The sequence below is a fragment of the Eublepharis macularius genome, chromosome 15, assembly GCF_028583425.1.
Source record: "Eublepharis macularius isolate TG4126 chromosome 15, MPM_Emac_v1.0, whole genome shotgun sequence".
Lineage (NCBI taxonomy): Eukaryota > Metazoa > Chordata > Lepidosauria > Squamata > Eublepharidae > Eublepharis > Eublepharis macularius.
Window position 1 is genome coordinate 54,425,129 of NC_072804.1, and position 18,638 is coordinate 54,443,766.

The 18,638-nt window shown below is 46.0% G+C and overlaps 1 protein-coding gene across 2 annotated transcripts in view; it reads right to left on the minus strand.

Moving 5' to 3' along the window:
• Positions 1-4,465: 4,465 nt before the first annotated feature.
• The window catches only part of MEIS3 (Meis homeobox 3), a 49,519-nt gene continuing 35,346 nt past the window's right edge, over positions 4,466-18,638 (minus strand). The window contains exons 9-13 of one of the 2 annotated variants that reach the window (XM_054999842.1): positions 12,221-12,297; positions 9,984-10,042; positions 9,791-9,877; positions 5,770-5,851; positions 4,466-5,298 (exon numbers count right to left, since the gene is read on the minus strand). In XM_054999842.1, the coding sequence (XP_054855817.1) occupies positions 5,802-5,851; positions 9,791-9,877; positions 9,984-10,042; positions 12,221-12,297 (273 nt within the window). In that variant the 3' untranslated portion in view covers positions 4,466-5,298; positions 5,770-5,801. Of the gene's footprint in view, positions 5,299-5,769; positions 5,852-9,790; positions 9,881-9,983; positions 10,043-12,220; positions 12,298-18,638 lie in introns of both variants that reach the window. The other variant, XM_054999841.1, reaches the window with a different exon arrangement.

An 18,638-nucleotide genomic window follows, 5' to 3' on the forward strand; every position in this document is an offset into this window, starting at 1 on the left:
AAGAGGTGCCGGAACTCCGTTCCACCGCGTTCCCACTGAAAAAAAGCCCCGGGTAGAGGCATCCTGGCTGTCCCTCTGCTGTTATGAAGAACAAGGTTTTTGGAGTGGGAAGGCAACGAACGTCTTGCACCAAGAGTGGAGGGTGGAAGAGAATTAGTAGAGAGAGATTCCACCATTAGAAAGACGGGTTTGTGACAGGCTTGAAGTCTCTCTACACAAGACATCTTCCATGGGGATGCTCAAGGGAAAGATCTGACACTTGTTCTCCCATTGTGGGTACACATGCTCTGCTAGGGAGACACAGTACACTTGAATATAAGACCACACACAAAGTAACACTGCAATCCTAAGCAGGTATTCTCGGCATCTACTCAAGTCTACTCAGTTGGGCTTGGAGTGGAGAGTGCCCTCAAGTCATAGTGGACTTATGGCAGCCCTGGCGGGGTTTTCATGGCAAGAGACTAACAGAGGTGGTTTGCCATTGCCTGCCTCTGCAGCCCTTGTCTTCATTGGAGGTCTCCCATCCAATTACTAACCAAGGCCGACCCTGCTTAGCTTCTGAGATCTGACAAGATCGGGCTCACCTGGGCTATCCAGGTCAGAGCCAGTCTGGCTTACTCCCAGAAAAATGTTCGTAGAATGACACTGCAAGTTACTTGAGCATTCCTGTGTAAGGTGTCTTGCGAAGAGAGACTTGGTTTTGCCCATCAGGCACAAAGTTTGTGACCATTATGGGCTGTAAGGATAAGTTGGGAAATAGCATATAAAAGGGGACAGCTGTTTTGGTACACATCAGTACCAGTAGCAATGGAAATTGTATTAGGTTCTGGCAGGGCTTTTTGTCTGGGAAAAGAGGTGGTGGAACTCAGTGGGTTGCCCTTGGAGAAAATGGTCACATGGGCTGGTGGCCCCGCCTCCTGATCTCCAGACAGAGGGGAGTTGAGATTGCCCTCCGCGCCTCTGAGCGGCATGGAGGGCAATCTCAACTCCCCTCTGTCTGGAGATCAGGGGGCGGGGCCACCAGCCCATGTGACCATTTTCAAGAGGTTCCGGAACTCCGTTCCACTGCGTTCCAGCTGAAAAAAAGCCCTGGGTTCTGGAAGAAAAATATTGGCCTGTCCAGTAGGACCTCCAAGGCATCATTTTCAGACGTTTTACTGGTTCCATGCCCTGGGCTAGCCCAGCAGAGAAAGCTAATGAGTCTCTACCTGGGCATAGAATTTAGATAAAGCGAGCCACTCTTTCTGTGCAACAGTGACTACATCTGAACCGAATGCAGATTTCTGGGGCTTAATATCAAAAAGTTCATAGAACAGCTTTGAAACTGACTTCTGGAGGAACGCCAACAGGTACCGGGACACGTCAGGAAAACTCATTTGTAGGAGACGGTGGCATCAGTGTTCCAGATCATCTAAAAGAGGATAGGAAACTTGGCAACAACCGAAGGACATGATAGCCATTTAAAGTGACCAAAGGATTGTAGGGCAAAATGTACACGAAGACCATTCGGAGGAGGACATGATGTAAAGGTGTTTATATGCTAATGCTTAATGGGATTAAGGTCAAGACTGGATCTGAGCATTGATGGGATCATAAATCCAGTGTGCATCTCCAGAAACAAACTGATCGCAGACCTCCATCAGTCTGCGAAAGGTAAATTACATGGGTGCAAAACCTCAATTTGGATCGAGGCATGGCAGGAAGAAGAGAGGCGGTTTAACCCTTCAACCCCTGCTTGAGTTCCCAGTCAAAACAAAGCTCCCTGCACCGTTTTTAGCATTTTAAAAGAGGGAAAGGACAGAGTTTTAAAAGGACATCTTCCCCCCCTTCAAAATGCTAATTACAGTGCAAGGAGCTTCATTACAATTAGCAAAACTGAGAGGGGACTGGTGGATTAAATTCCTTCCTTCCGCACCACCTGCCTCCTAAAATCAAGGCTGTGGGCATACAATTTGGGTCGGATCCAGCTAGCTTTCTCACTCCAACCAATTCCCTTCCTTACTATAGCTTCCACCCTACATGGCTTTATTACACACAATCCACAGCGTAACCTTTTTGGGTGGGTAGTGGAGACTCCCTCTGTCCTCTTCCACTGACAAATAAGCTAATTGGATCCAACCCTTTACGTTATAGAGACCGATGGAGATCCATGTTCCTCATTACATTTCTTTTGATCTCCGAAACTTGGAATAGTGGAGTGTATCGGTGGGATATGGTTCTCCTTAGATATGTAAACTCTATAGAATGGGCAGGAAAGAGTGCATTGTGTTATTCTGTAGGTCAAAGGGGCATACGATTCAATAAACTAGAAAACTTAACTGGAGTAAACCTTCCATAGGGGGCACAGAGATTAGGCCCCATGAAGTTATACCGGAGCCTACTGTCACCTTCCCGACCAGAATTCTGAGGGTGCTCTTAGGAAGAAAGAAATCAAGGAGCCACTCCAAGGCAAATGTCAAGGGAATATTTGGGCCATACCAGAGGGAAAATGTCTAACTATCATAAACAGCTGTGTAGTAGAACCGCCTGTAAGTGGGGTCAACCCCAGGCTTAGCCCTGAGAGGTGTATGGATGGGGGTACAAAAGGTATAGCCAAGCCAACTGGGAAGATCAAAGTGAATAGACACATACATGGAAAGCTGCCCAGAAAAGCCCAAACATGGTCATATTTGATTTCAAAATGAGAGGATTATTTAGAATGTAAATGGAGGGAGAGCACCATTCAACCCCCCTGAACTCCTTACGGGTAAGGGTATGCTTAAAACACACCAGAAGGGTAAAACTGAAAGAGAATGCCAAAATGGTTAAATGTCTCTGAGATACTTAGAGGATGTTTAAAAATGCAAGAATAGAAGCTAGAAGCACAGGCTAGAATGTATACCACGGTTCAGAAAAAAGTACAAACTGGAGAAAGTCAACATGGTTCATAAGCAGAGCCAGTAAGAAAATACTTCTTCAAAAAGTGGAAATCTTGCTCGAGTGATGGTGTCAAGCAAAGAGGAAACCAAAGAGAGTAAATGAAGGGAAATTGATAATCAGGCAAGCGGAAAAAAAATGATTTGAGGATCACACTGGTTAAAAAAAACAAAAAGCTTTTAAATACAGAAGCAGTAAACCAATTAAAAAAGTCAGTCGGTGGGTAAAATCACAGAATTCCCTCCCTGAACAAATGAGGAAGGTTTCTTACAGTGCAATCCTGCACAGAGTTACTGTTGTCCTAGTGATTTCTTTAAAAAAATAATAATTTTATTTCACCAAAAAATACATATGAACAAAATTATGAAATCGATCATACAACCATAACATTCAAAATGAATAGCGTATACATAGACGGACCCTACATTTAGTAATTGGACAAAGTCATTGTTCCCCTTTATGGGATAATGTATACATCCCATTGATTTCAATGGGCTTAGACTGGAGTAACTCTGTATAGGATTGCACTGTTGGAAGAGGAGGAAAGTATTTTTTCCCCTGCTCAGCATTCGGTGCGGGATTTTCTGTTTTATTGGGATGTTTAATTGCTCGATTGTATGTCAATACACTGCTAGAAGTCTACTTTTTAAAACACAAGGAATTCGTGGGAATTCTGGGAGCTATCATTCTGCGAGGAAGCAGCAAGGGAGAAACTTGTCCTGGACAATTCTCAGTCTCGTTTCCAAAGAATTTCCAGGATTTCAAGTGAAGGTACCAGTTAAACCAGTTATATAACTCTGTATAGAAAAGGTGCCCAAGTGTTTCATTAATCCTTCCAGAGTGCCACAATTCTTGGGTATCCCAGAGGGAGGGCTTTTTTTCAGCAGGAACGCGGTGGAACAGAGTTCCGGCACCTCTTGAAAATGGACACATGGCCGGTGGCCCCGCCCTCTGTTCTCCAGACAGAGGGGAGTTTAGATTGCCCTCCACGCAGCAGCGCAGAGGGCAATCTAAACTCCTCTCTGTCTGGAGATCAGGGGGCAGGGCCAACGGCCATGTGACCATATTTGCCAAGGGTGATTTAAACTTTAAAAAACTCCCCCCTTGTTCCAGCTGACCCAAAGTGATGTCATTGTGTGGTCCTGAGTTCCACCACCTCTTTTCCCAGAAAAAAAGCCCTGCCTAGTGGTCAGTCGTGACAGCTAAACTGGTTTAATTTGTCGTATAGAAGACAACCTGGGTAAAACAGCCAACAACAAATTGTCATTGCCAGGACCCATCATAGCTGTTTCATGCAGATTTTCTGTTTCTCTCCAATCCTGAGAAATTCTCTTCTCGTTTCCCCACCCTGGTATCATGTAGCACACAGAGAAATTCAGCAACATCTTCTCTAACACCGAATCAAGGTAAAAAAACAAACCAACCATACCACACCAGATTTTCAAGTTAGTTCCTTTTGGTTTTCTTTTCTTGTATTATTCTCATTTTTTAAAAAACAAACAAACAAAAACCCCTCAAACTAGCACATTAAAAACAAGAACCCGAAAAAGGAAAATAAAATGTACAATTTAATTTACTTCCCCTTTCTGAGCATCGACATCAATAATTAATTAATAATTAAAACATCCAGGAAAAGAAAAAAGAAAAAAAAGAGGGGAAAACAAAATAAAAACCACCCTGTTTGGAAAGTTATCTTGTTCAGGAAAGAAGTCTATAAACGGGAAGGTGGGGGGGGGGGAGAAGAACAGCTGTGCCCGAAGGCATATTGTGAAGGGAGGGGCTTTTGCCTCTGAGCTGGTGGTGGGATCCTACAAACATGTGTATGTGTCTATTTGGTGAAAAATTATAAAGCCCAACTCAACAAATTAAAAGTTAACCCCTCGGCCTCCCCCTCCCCAGATCTCGCTGTACAGATGAACACGGCTATCCATCTCTCTCCGTTTTTTTACATTTTGGGGCTGGGGGAGCAATCGGTTTCCACCAATGTCCAGCTTGTGTGTTGTGACCAGTCAACTGGCCTCTAAACCTTGACCACCGAGAGCCGCAGGAGATTCGGAACCTTGGAAGCCTGGCTGCTGTTCGGGTGGTTCTTCTTCAGGAAAAGGAGTGGAGGAGAGAAGAGAGCTGGTGGAGGGAAGGGCTATAACATGGAATGCTCTGTCCGTGCTTGGTCCGTCTTGGGGGGGGGGGAGTCGCTTCCTCTCGTCGTGGCAGTGCAACGTGGCTGGAGGGGGTGGAGTGGGGAGGGAAGAGAGTCGGTGGCACGTTCAGCAAAGGGGAAAGTGGGAGGAAGGACACGCCAGACCCCCAACGTGCCGCGAGTCTCGTGCCTGTAAACCTGGTGGGGTGTGTTGTCCAGCACACCTGGCCTAGCTTGGATTCCTGCAGGAAACAAAGAACGTGCGTGGTCAATGAATGAAAGGCCAATTCAAGCGGCCAAATAAAGGGTGCTCAACGTGCTGTCTGGACAGATCCACAAACCAATCAACTTGGCTTCAACATGTGTCCCTCTCCCAACTCAATCCACGTTTCCCAAGTCGCTTTACTCAAGTCAGGGCTTTTTTTCTGGGGAAAGAGGTGGTGGAACTCAGTGGGTTGCCCTCGGAGAAAATGGTCACATGGCTGGTGGCCCCGCCCCCTGATCTCCAGACAGAGGGGAGTTGAGATTGCCCTCCGCGCCGCTCCCGCAGCGCATAGGGCAATCTCAACTCCCCTCTGTCTGGAGATCAGGGGGCGGGGCCACCGGCCATGTGACCATTTTCAAGAGGTTCCGGAACTCCGTTCCCCCGCGTTCCCCCTGAAAAAAAGCCCTGACTCAAGTCATGAGCCCAATGCGCTCCCTGAGATACTCACTTCCCCTCTGGCATCAGCCGCGAGGTCTGGGCTTACATGTAGTGCCATTGGCCCTCCATTCCCATCGCCATTCCCATTGGTCCTAGAAACCGAAGAGAAAGGAATGATAAAACCATAGCCCAGAGCACAGGAATCTTGAGTCCCCACCTATCTATTCCTAACTTCACATCACATGGTGGTGGTAGTGGAAAGTGCTGCCAAGTCATAGCTGACTTATGGTGACCCCCTGCTGGGGTTTTCAAAGCAAGAGACTAACGTACATGGTTTGCCGTTGCCTGCCTCTCCATAGCGACCCTGATCTATTCTGGAGATCTCCCATCCAATTACTAACCAAGGCCGACCCTGCGTAGCTTCTGAGATCTGACAAGACTGGGCTTGTTACGGCTCCACTTCACATACTGGTCAGTGATTCACACATGTCTGAACATTTCCCTCCGGGGAAAGGCATTACTGCATCAAAGTCACAATTTCTGCAGGACGACGAACCCCAAACGAATATTTGCAAATATTCCAAAGATGCTAAATTTCCAGTCTCACCCTCTGGACTCACCCATTTGGCATTAAAAATTCAGGGACTGCATTTCAGGAGGTAAAGATTTTTACCTCTATGTGTGGAATGCTTTGGTTCTGGAGATGATTTGTCATGAAGATTCATGGGAAGGGCTGAAAAGAAGCTTTGGGGGAGGCCATTTCCATGCCACCTGGTATTTATTTCTACAGTTACCATCCTCTTCTCTCTCTTTTGCAGAGGCACATTTGGTGGATTAGAGATACTTTTTAAAAAAACCCTATGCAAACTATTATCGTATATTTAAAATCAAATGTGATTTTAAATATACAATAATAGTTTGTGTAGGTTTTTGAAAGAAAATCTAGATAAATAAGGATGTCTTTAAGTGATACGTCTGTCCTCATAAAGAATCTGTCAACCCATCAATATATTTAATATGTATTTAAAATATTCATATGCCCACCTTTCTCCTGAACATCTCCGGGCCCATCCAGGGATATACATGGATGCGTAAACTGACCCTGCAGTAACTTATTTGTGGCTGAGGTGAGTTTGGAATTCTCATTGTCCTCATTCACGGCTCTTGAATTTAAGCTACTATTCTCAAAACCAGTGCTTCCTAAAAATAATGGGGCTTATTTTTCCTGAAAAATTGGCTAGAATGTATAAGAGGGCATCAAATGTATGTTAGAAATGTGCTAAACAAGAAGGGATATTTTTTCATATGTGGTGAACAAGTAAGAAAGCAAAGAGTTTTTGGTTGCAGATCTAGTTATCGATTCAGAAGATTTTGAAGATTAAACTTCAGCTGAAACCAGAGACTTTTCTGTTGGGAATAATGGACAGCCAGTTGGAAAAAAGTTTTAGAACACTGTTCTTATACTTTATTACTTCAGCAAGAGTACTTTATGCACAAAAGTGGAACACTACAACATTGCCTACAGTGGAGGAATGGTTGACAAAAGTTTTGGAGTTTGCGTTAACGGCAAAATTTACTGCATTAATTAGAGAAAGGACATTTGTTAACTTCTTGACTGAATGGAAACCGTTAATAGACTTTTTGCATGAAATGGATAACAAGGATTTGATGACATCTGGATTCATGGATGAAGAAACAGGAACAATAGAAAAAAGAGGGGTTTGGTAACTAACTTAGAATAAGTGGGACTCTAGAAATTATATATACTTGTTGCGGAGAATATCGGAACTCAACTTGTAGTGTAATCTAGGAGTTTTTTTGTATTCTTTTTTCTTCTTAATTTTATAGATATATGTATTTTTAGTGTGTTATGTTTAGAACTGTGCGTTTTTCCTTGTTCTCTGTTTGTTGTTTATTGTGTTGTGGTGTGTAGTTTATAGTTTAAATAAAGAAAATTTTAATTCGAAAAAAAATAATAGGGCTTAGCGTGTCTAAAAATAGTAAAGAGTCCAGTAGCCCCTTTAAGACTAACCAACTTATTTGTAGCATAAGCTTTCGAGAACCACAGCTCTCTTCGTTAGATGCATGGAGGGTATGATGCGTCTGACGAAGAGAGCTGTGGTTCTCAAAAGCTACAATAAAGTTGCTACAATATGCTACAATAAAGTTGGTTAGTCTTAAAAGTGCTACCAGACTCTTTACTATTTCGCGACTACAGACTAACACGGCTAACTCCTCTGGATCTATAGCATGTCTAAAGTACTTTCAGTAATCAGAGTATTTCACATACATTATATTGTCCTAATTCTTATATCTGCCCTGTAAAGTGTGTGTTTATGGACAATCAACTTATCATGATGCCAGCAAGAGACTGTCAAGGTAAATGAGAAGCAAAGGTGGTTTACCAGCGCCTTACTTTGCAGTCTTCCTTAGTAGTCACCCATCTGACCTTAACTTCCAAGATCTGATTAAACTGAGCTAGACCGTGCCTATTTCCCTCTACCCTGTAAAGTAGGCCAGTATCATTAACCCCCATATTGCAGATGGGGAGGGGGAGTTTAGAAGACTTTGGAAGCAGTCCTAAACAGGCCTACTGAGAAGTCCCATTTTATTAAATGGGGCTTACTCCCAGGAAAGTGTTCTTAGAACTGTAGCCTATGGGGCTTCTCTACATCACCAAGTAAGGTCATAGGACACGGGAATGGGTAGACTCACTGCTCGCAGCTTCTTCTTTGAACTGCTACACTATAACATTGCCTTTAAAGATGACCCATCAAATTACACAGAAGATGGAGTTGAAGTTTAGAGCACAGACATGTCTTTATGAATGCTGACCTTCACGCTATTTTCCTTGTGCCAAGTTACGGTGCCTTCCCAAAGACTCCAACTTCCCTGATTCAGCACAAGAAAAATATTGTGAAGGTCAGAAGATATGTCTATACTACAAACTTCAAAAACAGGCTTAATAATAATAATAATAATAATAATAATAATAATAATAATAATAATAATAATAATAATAATAAATTTATATACCGCCCTTCAGGACAATGTAATGCCCACTCAGAGCGGTTTACAAAATATATTATCCCCACAACAACAAACACCCTGTGAGGTGGGTGGGGCTGACAGAACTCTGAAAGAGCTGTGACTGACCCAAGGTCACCCAGCTGGCTTCAAGCAGAGGAGTGGGGAATCAAACCCGGTTCTCCAGATTACAGTCCCACGCTCTTAACCACTACACCAAACTGGCATTCTCTGCTTTGCCTGAAGAAATCACAGTTCTGTCTGGGTTAAGGTTCTAGCAAAAGTTGGTCAGTTTCACATTTCTGAGGTTTTCCAGGTTAATGTGTCTGGCGAGGAACCGAACTCTTGTTCATCTGGCACCAGGGCTTTTTTCTCAGCAGGAACGCGGTGGAACGGATTTCCGGCACCTCTTGAAAATGGTCACATGGCCGGTGGCCCCGCCCCCTGATCTCCAGACAGAGGGGAGTTTAGAGTGCCGAGCGGTACGGAGGGCAATCGAAACTCCCCTCTGTCTGGAGATCAGGGGGCGGGGCCACCAGCCATGTGACCATTTCCACCTAGGGCAATTTAAACTTTTAAAAACTCCCCCCTAGTTCCAGCTGACCCAAAGTGACATCATTGTGCGGTCTTGAGTTCCACCACTGAGTTCCACCACCTCTTTTCCCAGAAAAAGAGCCCTGTCTGGCACAGATCCTACAAATGTTGCCGAGGGGAGCCACCGTCGATGGCGTGCTCTCAATTGACATGGCCTTGGACCTGTTGGGCCTCACTGCTGGCTTCTGTGAGCCAAGAACCACACTCTAGAAGACACCTAGAACTTGCACCATCAGGGTGGGTCAGCATTGGAAGACAAGCTACTTTCATCTCCCATCACAGATCTCAGCAAAGAACTTCACCCCCAAAAAGCTTCCAAGGACCTCCAGAACACATGCAACTGTGGAAAATGAAATGGGTTACGAGGGAGGAGACACCTTCTTAGGAAAGAAGCTTCCTACATTGTCACTCCAAGGCTGTCCCAGTGTGACCTTTCATCTCCCACTCCCCTGATTTTGGTCTCCATTTACCTGGGGGGCGGATCGTCATGTGCTGTTGCCCATCCATAACATAGCCTCCCATAGGCTGCCCGTCAGGACTATATGGCGCACCCTGACCTACTTGGAAGAAAGGGAAACAGAGCCAAATGTCAGGAAGAGACACGTGCAACCTGCCCCCCCCCCCCAGCAATACTCCGCTCTCCAGGTTGACACCCCCCCATACCTGTGCGATTTGATTGGTCAATCATGGGCTGAACTATACGCCTCCTAGCATTAATAAACCTTCAAGAGAGAGGATGAGGGAAAGTCAGTCAAACAGAAAGCCGGGGTGTGGTTTTATCTCTCTTTGAAAGACTCACACACCACCTCTGCATAAAATATTCCCAAAGGTAGCTTATGAAATTACTTTAAAAAAAAAAAGCTCAAAAATATCACAAGACAATAAAACAACCACAGATTAAAAACCAGCAGCATAAAAGCAAGAAAAGCAGGGATAAAAAGCCATTCATACTGTTTTGGGTTGGCTCAGAAATTCCACCTGGGCCGTCGTCACACGGGCTTTTATTTAGCGCTAAAATGGCGCTATTTCCCAGCAAACACCCACCTTATTCCAACACTGTAGCGATTTTCTCTCTTCTGCTTTGCGCTTGATAATCGCGCTATTTTGCGCCTCAGTGTGAATGCCTCACATCGATGTATTTCGCCTCGCAACGCCCTATGCCCTCCCTTCAATCCCAGAATCCATTTCTTCCTGCGACTCCCCTTTTTAAAATTTTATTATGTCCTTATAACGCCATAACGACATAACACAATGCAAACTTTCTGCTGAAGTAAAAATGACTCAATCGCCATGGCAGAGTCTTCAGCGATGGGGATCATGCCAGACAGGGAGTTTTCTGCGGGCAAAGGGCTATTTATATAATTTCAAAGTTGGAAAAACAAAAGGGTCGTAATGTTTTGCTCTAACGAAATGTTTATATGCTGTTATTCCATTATAGCGGAATTAAACGCCAGAATAATAAAAAAGGGGGGGGAGCTGCTTCTGCGCGGTTAGAGAGAACAGAGTGCTTCGGTATGGACAGCTGGTGGCGCAAAGAGCCGTTAGGTGACCCAAAGAAACGTTACTGTGCCGATAACAGGTAGGACGCTGTATGCTGTAACTTTAACGGAAGAGATGCCCGTGTGACGACGGCCCTGTTTTCTGTATCCCAAATCCCTTCTTAGAACATCATTAGAGCTATCCTGGATTTGATCAAAGGTCTAGTGCTCCATTCCCAATGACAGACCACCGGATATTTGTGGATACTCACTAGCATAGAAAGGATGGCTGTGTCCAACATCTGGGATATACTGCCCTCGCGCATGGAAGTTCTATTTAGCTATATAAAGCCCAAGCAATCCAGCTTTTCTAAGAAGACATACTAGATTGCCTTGAGACAGTGTTTGGGCTTTGTTTTTGTGTCTAATATCCTGCTGGTACACTTACAAAATCTGGACTGTGAAATGACAAATTTCCAAGCAGGCTTGGTCTGAGCACCAGGTTTCAAGAAACTGGTCCCCTCCTGCTCAGGTTTGTAGGATGTTGAACAGCCATCTAAGATTCGACCAAGCGTCCGAGTTCCAACAATAACCAGCCAGTGTTTCAGGGTATCCTACAAGCAGAGCAGAAAGGCAATAGCCTTTCCCCTGTTATCTGTTCCCAGCATCCAGAGGTGGACTTCCTTTGCATATGGAGGCATTACTTTGCTGGTAAGGCTACTGATAAACCAGTCCTCCTCTGTGAAACTTGACTCTTTTTAAAAGCCAGCTGGTGGCCATCACTGCATTCCTGTGGTCATTAATGTCATACATGAAACACACGAGTCATGTGAAATAGGACTTTTTATTTTTGTGCGTCCTACTGCTGCTCCCAAGTTCTGTTTCATGGGGCATAGTGGTGGAGGAAAGAGCCCCGTGGCACAGAGTGGTAAGCTGCAGTACTGCAGCCCAAGCTCTGCTCACGACCTGAGTTCGATCCCGGCAGAAGTTGGGTTCAGGTAGCCGGCTCAAGGCTGACTCAGCCTTCCATCCTTCCAAGGTCGGTAAATTGAGTACCCACTTTCCTGGGGGTAAAGTGTAGATGACTGGGGAAGGCAATGGCAAACCACCCCATAAAAAGTCTGCCAAGAAAACGTCACGATGCGAAGTCCCCCCATGGGTTAGTAATGATTCGGTGCTTGCACCTTTACTTTTACCTAGTGGTGGAGGGCAGGGAATAGCTTTACATACAATTCTCTCTGTATTGTTTGTGCTTCACATAGAAAATCTCAGAAAGCCACTCATGAGTAACATATTAACCTCCTACAGTATCCCCCTTAACTCAATTTTTTTTAAAGGAACAAGGGTCCTCTGTGAAGGTCTCCCGCCCATCATGGAGGCAGCAGGCTTGGAAACGTAGCAAGACTGTGCAGAGATTCTTACCAATTATTCACTTGCAAAATCGTCAGTCCGGTATCCTGAGCCAACTGCTTCTTCTGCTCTTCTGAGGGATACGGATGCTGTAGAGGGAAAGGGAAGAGGGGGAAGTTAGTGAGGTCAAAACGTGGCCCAGGTTCGCTTGGGGGGGATGATCTAGAGCCATCCTGGGTCTGTGAAGATGCTTTCTCCGAAAAACAAATGTGGTGCTTTAGCAAGAAATACCCAGACATTAAAAACAAGTGACCTGTCACTAGAGGTGGACATGAACCAAAATATGAACCAAAGTTCGGTACGAACTGGGCCAGTTTGTAGTTCGTGAACTGGCAGTTTATCAGAGTCCATTTCTGACGAACCACCACGAACTTTCGGCCAGTTCATTTGGTTAGTCACTGCAGACAGCCTGGCGCCGATCAATCAGTTTCCTAGGCAACAGGGGATGGACTTCCTGCAGACCTTCTGCTAACCCAGAAGTGACCTTCTGCTGGTTGGGAAGTGATCTTCTGCTGACTCAGAAGAGACAATGTGCTAACCTGGAAGTGACATTTTCACGAATCAAACAAGCCGGTTTGTGAACCAGGGCAGGTTCGTGAAAGTTCGTGGTTCATTAAACATGACGAACCATGAACTGCACGGATCATTTTTTTCCTGGTTCGGGCCCATCTCTACCTGTTACATTTCTGTCCTGCCAAAAAGCTTAGGACTGCGTACAAGGGACTTCCCTCAACAACTGTGTAGGGTTGGAGACCTGAGATGGTCAGACATTACTTAAATTTTATTTACTTCATTTATATCCTGCCTTTCTCTCCAAAGGGGACCCAAAACACTCTTCTCTCCTCCTCCATTTTATCCTCACAACAACCTTGTGAGGTAGGTTAGACGGAGTGTGATTGGCCCACGGTTGCCCTGCGAGCTTCCATGCCAGGGGAGGGATTCAAACCTGGAGGTCTCCCAGATCCTAGCCCAGTGCTCTAACTGCTACACTACACATTACTTGATCAGAATGACAAAAGACAGCAGTCATTATTAGTTTTGATATGTAACGCTAACAACACAAATTCGTGTGCTTTATTGTGAACCAGTGAAATCAAACTTTCAGCAATCATTAGCGAATAATTGTAACTCTATTTTCAAGAATTGCTAGCAAGAGTTGAAATCCACTAAATCAGCTCTTTGGGTACAATCTATGTATGTTTTTGTGCATAGATTTGGGTGGGGGGAGTGTTTGCTTCGCGGAAGATTAGATATTATTTTGCTGTGATCAAACAACAGGTAATCAGACTAACAACATTTAACTGGTTAATTAACCGGCATGCCAACCCAGAAGTTAGATCTGGCTGAAAAAGCATGAGAAAGCCAGGAACACACAAGAAACTTTCTAACAGACATTGGCAGGCAGGTCTCCTGGGTCCCAACGCAGCACCCAGAGGAACTTTATTTGTTGCAACAGTCTAATGGTTTTGCAACACCCACAATGAGCAGGCATCAGACTGGAGGTGAAAAATTGGGGAGCAGGGAGGGATCATTAAGTGGGGAGGGCCAAGGATTTTGCTACACAGATGAAATTAATTCTTTATAGGATGGCGGTAAACGACCGAGACTGATAATGTATTGCCAGAAAGCCTGACTGTGATTGAATGCCCAGGGGAGGGGACACAGAGAGGAAAATATTTGTGGGGGAGCCCTCTAGGAGTCGTCCCTGAATTCAGTAGGTGAAGCTTTTGGGTCACTGCGGCACCATGCTGAGAAAGATAGTAAAGAGTCCAGCAGCACCTTTAAGACTAACCAACTTTATTGGGGCATAAGCTTTCGAGAGCCACCGCTTTCTTTGTCAGATGCATCATCAGCTTTTGAGAGCCACAGCTCTCTTTGTCAGATGCATCGTCAGCTTTCGAGAGCCACAGCTCTCTTTGTCAGATGCATCGTCAGCTTTTGAGAGCCACAGCTCTCTTTGTCAGATGCATCTGACAATGCATCTGATGAAGAGAGCTGTGGTTCTCAAAAGCTGATGATGCATCTGACAAAGAGAGCTGTGGCTCTCGAAAGCTTATGCTACAATAAAGTTGGTTAGTCTTAAAGGTGCAACTGGACTCCTTACTATTTTGCTACTACAGACTAACACAGCTAACTCCTTTGGATCTATACTGAGAAAGAATTCCCTCCTCTAATTCCTTCCCCCCAACCTGGAAAGAATAAGCTCTGCTGGAAAATGGCATGTGTATCTGTGGGTTCACCTCTGGATCTAACCATAGGATGGCCCCCAACCACGGTAAAGTTTGCAGAGATACAGTGGAAGCTCTTGCCCCAAACCTTAAAAACAAAACAAAACAGGAAGAGTCTACACTGATTTGTATCCCCTCCTCCATATACATGCCCCCTCCTCAGGTCATTCTACAGTGACCTGCTGGCAGGCAAGATTGTTTCTGGGAACCATTTTAGCAACTTCTGTCTAGCCAGGACGAGAACATCTGGCTGAAGAATGTGTGTGTGATTGTGTGTGTGTGAGAGAGAGTGTGAGTGTGTGTGTGTCCCCTCTTGTCTTTGCAAACAGTACTATTTCCTTCTGGATTCACTCTGCCTTCCAGCATTGGAGAGGAAATCTTGGGAAGCAGGAGGGGAGAATCAGGAAAATAACATGTGTACGTTTGCATGCAGGAGGAACTTCTTAGGATCGCAAAGTCAGGCTTCCTCTCTCCAGAGGAAATCTGGCACCTGCACCATGCCAAGCTGGGAAGATTACAGCAGCCAAAACCTTCTTGAGTATCTAGCCATGGACTGGATACCAAAGAAAGGGCTGGTTATTCTTACCAATCCCTGTGCAAACACCGCTTGCCACAGCCTTGTCAATCTCTGACTCTTTCAGGAGGGCGTGTTTATACGCTAATAATAATATCATTCGATTTATATATTGCCCTTCAGAACAACTTAACACCCACTCGGAGCAGTTTACAAAGTATGCCATTATTATCCCCACAACAATCCCCCTGTGAGGTGGGTGGGGCTGAGAGAGCTCCTAGAAGCTGTGACTTGACCCAAGGTCACCTAGCTGGCTTCAAACAGAGCAGAGGAGTGGGGAATCAAACCTGGTTCTCCAGATTAGAGTCCTGCCGCTCTGAACCACTACACCAAAGTGGCTCTCAGCTAAAGGTCTTTTATAGACTGTACTGGAATCCAGTGGCACCTTAGAGACCAACAAGATTTCCAAGGTATAAGCTTTTGAGAGTCAGAGCTCCCTTGTTGTCTGAAGAAGGGAGCTCTGGCTCTCGAAAGCTTACACTCTGAAAATCTTGCTGGTCTCTAAGGTGCCACTGGATGAAAATCCCACTATTCTACTGCAAACCAACATTGTTGTTGTTGTTGTTATTTATTACACTTCTAACCCACCCTTCCCGCAAGCGGGCTCAGAGCGAGGTACAGCAGTTATAAACATATAATACAAATATTAAAAACAATTCATAAAACAACAGTTTGTCATAAAATCAACAAAGATAATAACTGTCCCAAGATGGGGTCAATTCCAGATTCCTGCCCATCTGGGCAGAGTCCTGCCCAACATGATTAACCACCTAAAACCAGAGGAGTTAGCTGCGTTAGTCTGTAGTTGCAAAATGGTAAAGAGTCCAGTAGCACCTTTAAAACTAACCCACTTATTTGTAGCATAAGCTTCTGAGAACCACAGGTCTCTTCATCAGATGCAATGTGGTTCTCAAAAGCTTATGCTACAAATAAGTGGGTTAGTCTTAAAGGTGCTACCGGACCCACCGAAAAGATATCATGGCTGGTCGGGAGTGGGCTGCACGTTTGAGAAAAGACGTCACAGATAAAAGTGCCCGCTTATTGGGGCGGGATAGGGAATTAGTACCTTCTGTCGGATATGCTAATTTTTATAACGAGTTTTCATTCTGGGAGGGAGGGGATTAAAAATGCAAGCCCCCAAACCTAACGCAGTACGGTCCACAGGAAAGCCCTAATGATCGATTCTGCATTTGGTGTAAAAGGCCCACTCCGTTTTTAGTTGGACTCCTCTCTCTTGCCTTCCTTCCCCCTTGTTCCCATCTGATCTGGGAACCGACTCTGCCAGGAGGACTGGTCACCGCATGGGGATCACTTTTCTGTGCGTGTCACGACCGAGCACAATATCCTTTTCTTTCCCTGGGTCTTCCGAGCAGATGTCCCGGGGCAGGAACCCCCTTTCCCTGCTGTCTTCGTTGGGTAGGGGATCTGACAACAGGTCCCCTCCCCCCACCCCAGCCTTTTAGCTGCCATTCCCTGATGATGGATGGACGAGGACCTTGCCCACGGGTCACAGCCAGACCTCCATAGGGGCCCCCACTCTGACAGCCCAGTGACGGATGATGCAAGGTCTCCCCTGGCCTCCTGGGTCAAGCAGAGCAGGGCAACCGCTACAGAGCCAAACCCAGAAGGCCTAGAGAATGTGCACAGTTGCACCGCTAACCCAGTTGGGCTTATTTGAAACCGGTAGGAGGGGGGGAAATCAATGCCTCCTCCGCAGATGCGCCAATCGCCACCTCTTGGATAGAGAGGGCCCCAAGTTTCTCATAAATCACGATTGTGCCTTTCAAAACCATTGCTGATGCAAAATCTGGAATATCCTGACCCACAATTCAGCTGTGTGGAGATCCGCTTTGTGGACCCAGGGAGGAAGGAATCCTGCATAAGGCGCGAAGGTCTATACCACAAATGCGTATCATTTTTTCCTGTCACTTTGACTGCCAGGGCTGCAGCTCAGCGGTAAAGCACCTGTTTTTGCAGGCAGAAGCTCTCCGGTTTAATTCCTGACGTCTCCAGTTAAAAAGATCCTTCCAGCTAGGAAAAGCTTTTTCTCTCCCTGAGAGCCTGGGCAAAGCTGCCGCCCTTCCCAGGAGGAGACAACATGCGAGTCGAGGATCTGATTCCACACAAAACAGAGTTTCTTTGTTATGACCAAGGGGCAGAAAGACCTAGCTGGTTCAAGCATCAAATTGGCCTATGTTCTCCCTGGGTGTAAAGCAGGGCGGTCTTGCCCTGGGACCAATACTAGGCAGGCTCCTTCGGCTTGTGGGAGTGAAAGAAAATGGTGGAAATTCAGAATCCGAATGCAAATGGTGGTGTGCTGTTGAAAACCTGTATTGTGGACGCTTGAGTCTGGTCCAAAGGGGATGCGGAGGGCCCCCCTTCTTGGCTCTTGCTCAGGGCTCCAGAATCCCTAAAACTACCCCTTGAGTGTTCACCCCGGGGAACTCAGCATGGGTTCCCCATCAATATCTAAAAGCAATCCACGTCCCAAGGTTTTGTCACCCAGCAGTGTGATCTAGAATCCAGGGGTGGGGCTATAAAGTTAGCCAGTTTGTGAACCTCAAGCGAGCCCCTGATTGTTCTCCTAAGTAGGGTGGCCGATCACTTCTATGGGTGAAAGGGAAAATGCCAACAGAGAGGATGCGGCTTTCAGTAGGGGCAGGGGGCTCAAACGGCAAGACGTCTCTGAGTGGAAAGGCAACACACAACACCCAGTGCGCTATCCTTCCATTCACACATCAGTCACAAAGACAGGCGTGCTACTAATCAATCTATAAACAGAAACGCAATGGACTTCCTTGGAGAGCAACTACAAGCCAGGAGGTGCACTTTGCATTGGAAACCTTGCTGTCCTAGCCATGATACCTTTAGCATCATGCAGGGCAGGGGAGAGAGGGGGCAAGACTCTTCCAAGAATTGTTTGGCCTCCTCCACTTCCTCCCCCCATCCTTCTTATGCTGGGCAAAACCCAGCTTAGCCGTCAAAGCCCCCCCCCCACCAATGCGTTCAGGGTAATTGGCTAGAATTGATTACCCTTCACCAGCCTCTAATAGCTTTATAGCTCCTTCAATTAGCCACTAATTGGCCAGTGCTCATTAACTCGCCTTTGTTTAACTAACCAGGGAGAGGCCCTGCCTAATTGCTTGGCAGCACTGCGGGCAGGAGACGAAGGGAGAGGAATAGCAGGACGGTGGCCATGGAAGGATGCCCGTCGCTCGCAAGCTGCCCACTTGCTGTTCCAAAAACGGACGCCAGTAAGGAACTGCAGGCCGCTGAACCCCACCAGAACCCCTGTGGTTGCCACAAAGAGCTTCGCCAGCAGCAGTCAGTGTCGGCAGCCCCCCACAAAGGCAGACTCATCGGAGAGATGATGCGCGCAGCCATGTTGCAAATCTAAATTATTTGGAGCCACTTCAACCCAGCTTTGCAGCCATGACTTCTCTCTCTGAACTGTAGCCCGGTGCTGAAATGTGCTGCTGACAGCAGATTGTCACAGATTCAGAGGTAAGCTAGCAAGGCACATCAGACAGCCATCGCTGAAGGGCCAGGCCTAGCAGGTGCCAGAGCAGGAGACCATGGCACCTTACGATGCCCCTTTGAGTTCTACAGTGGAAGATACACATGCAAC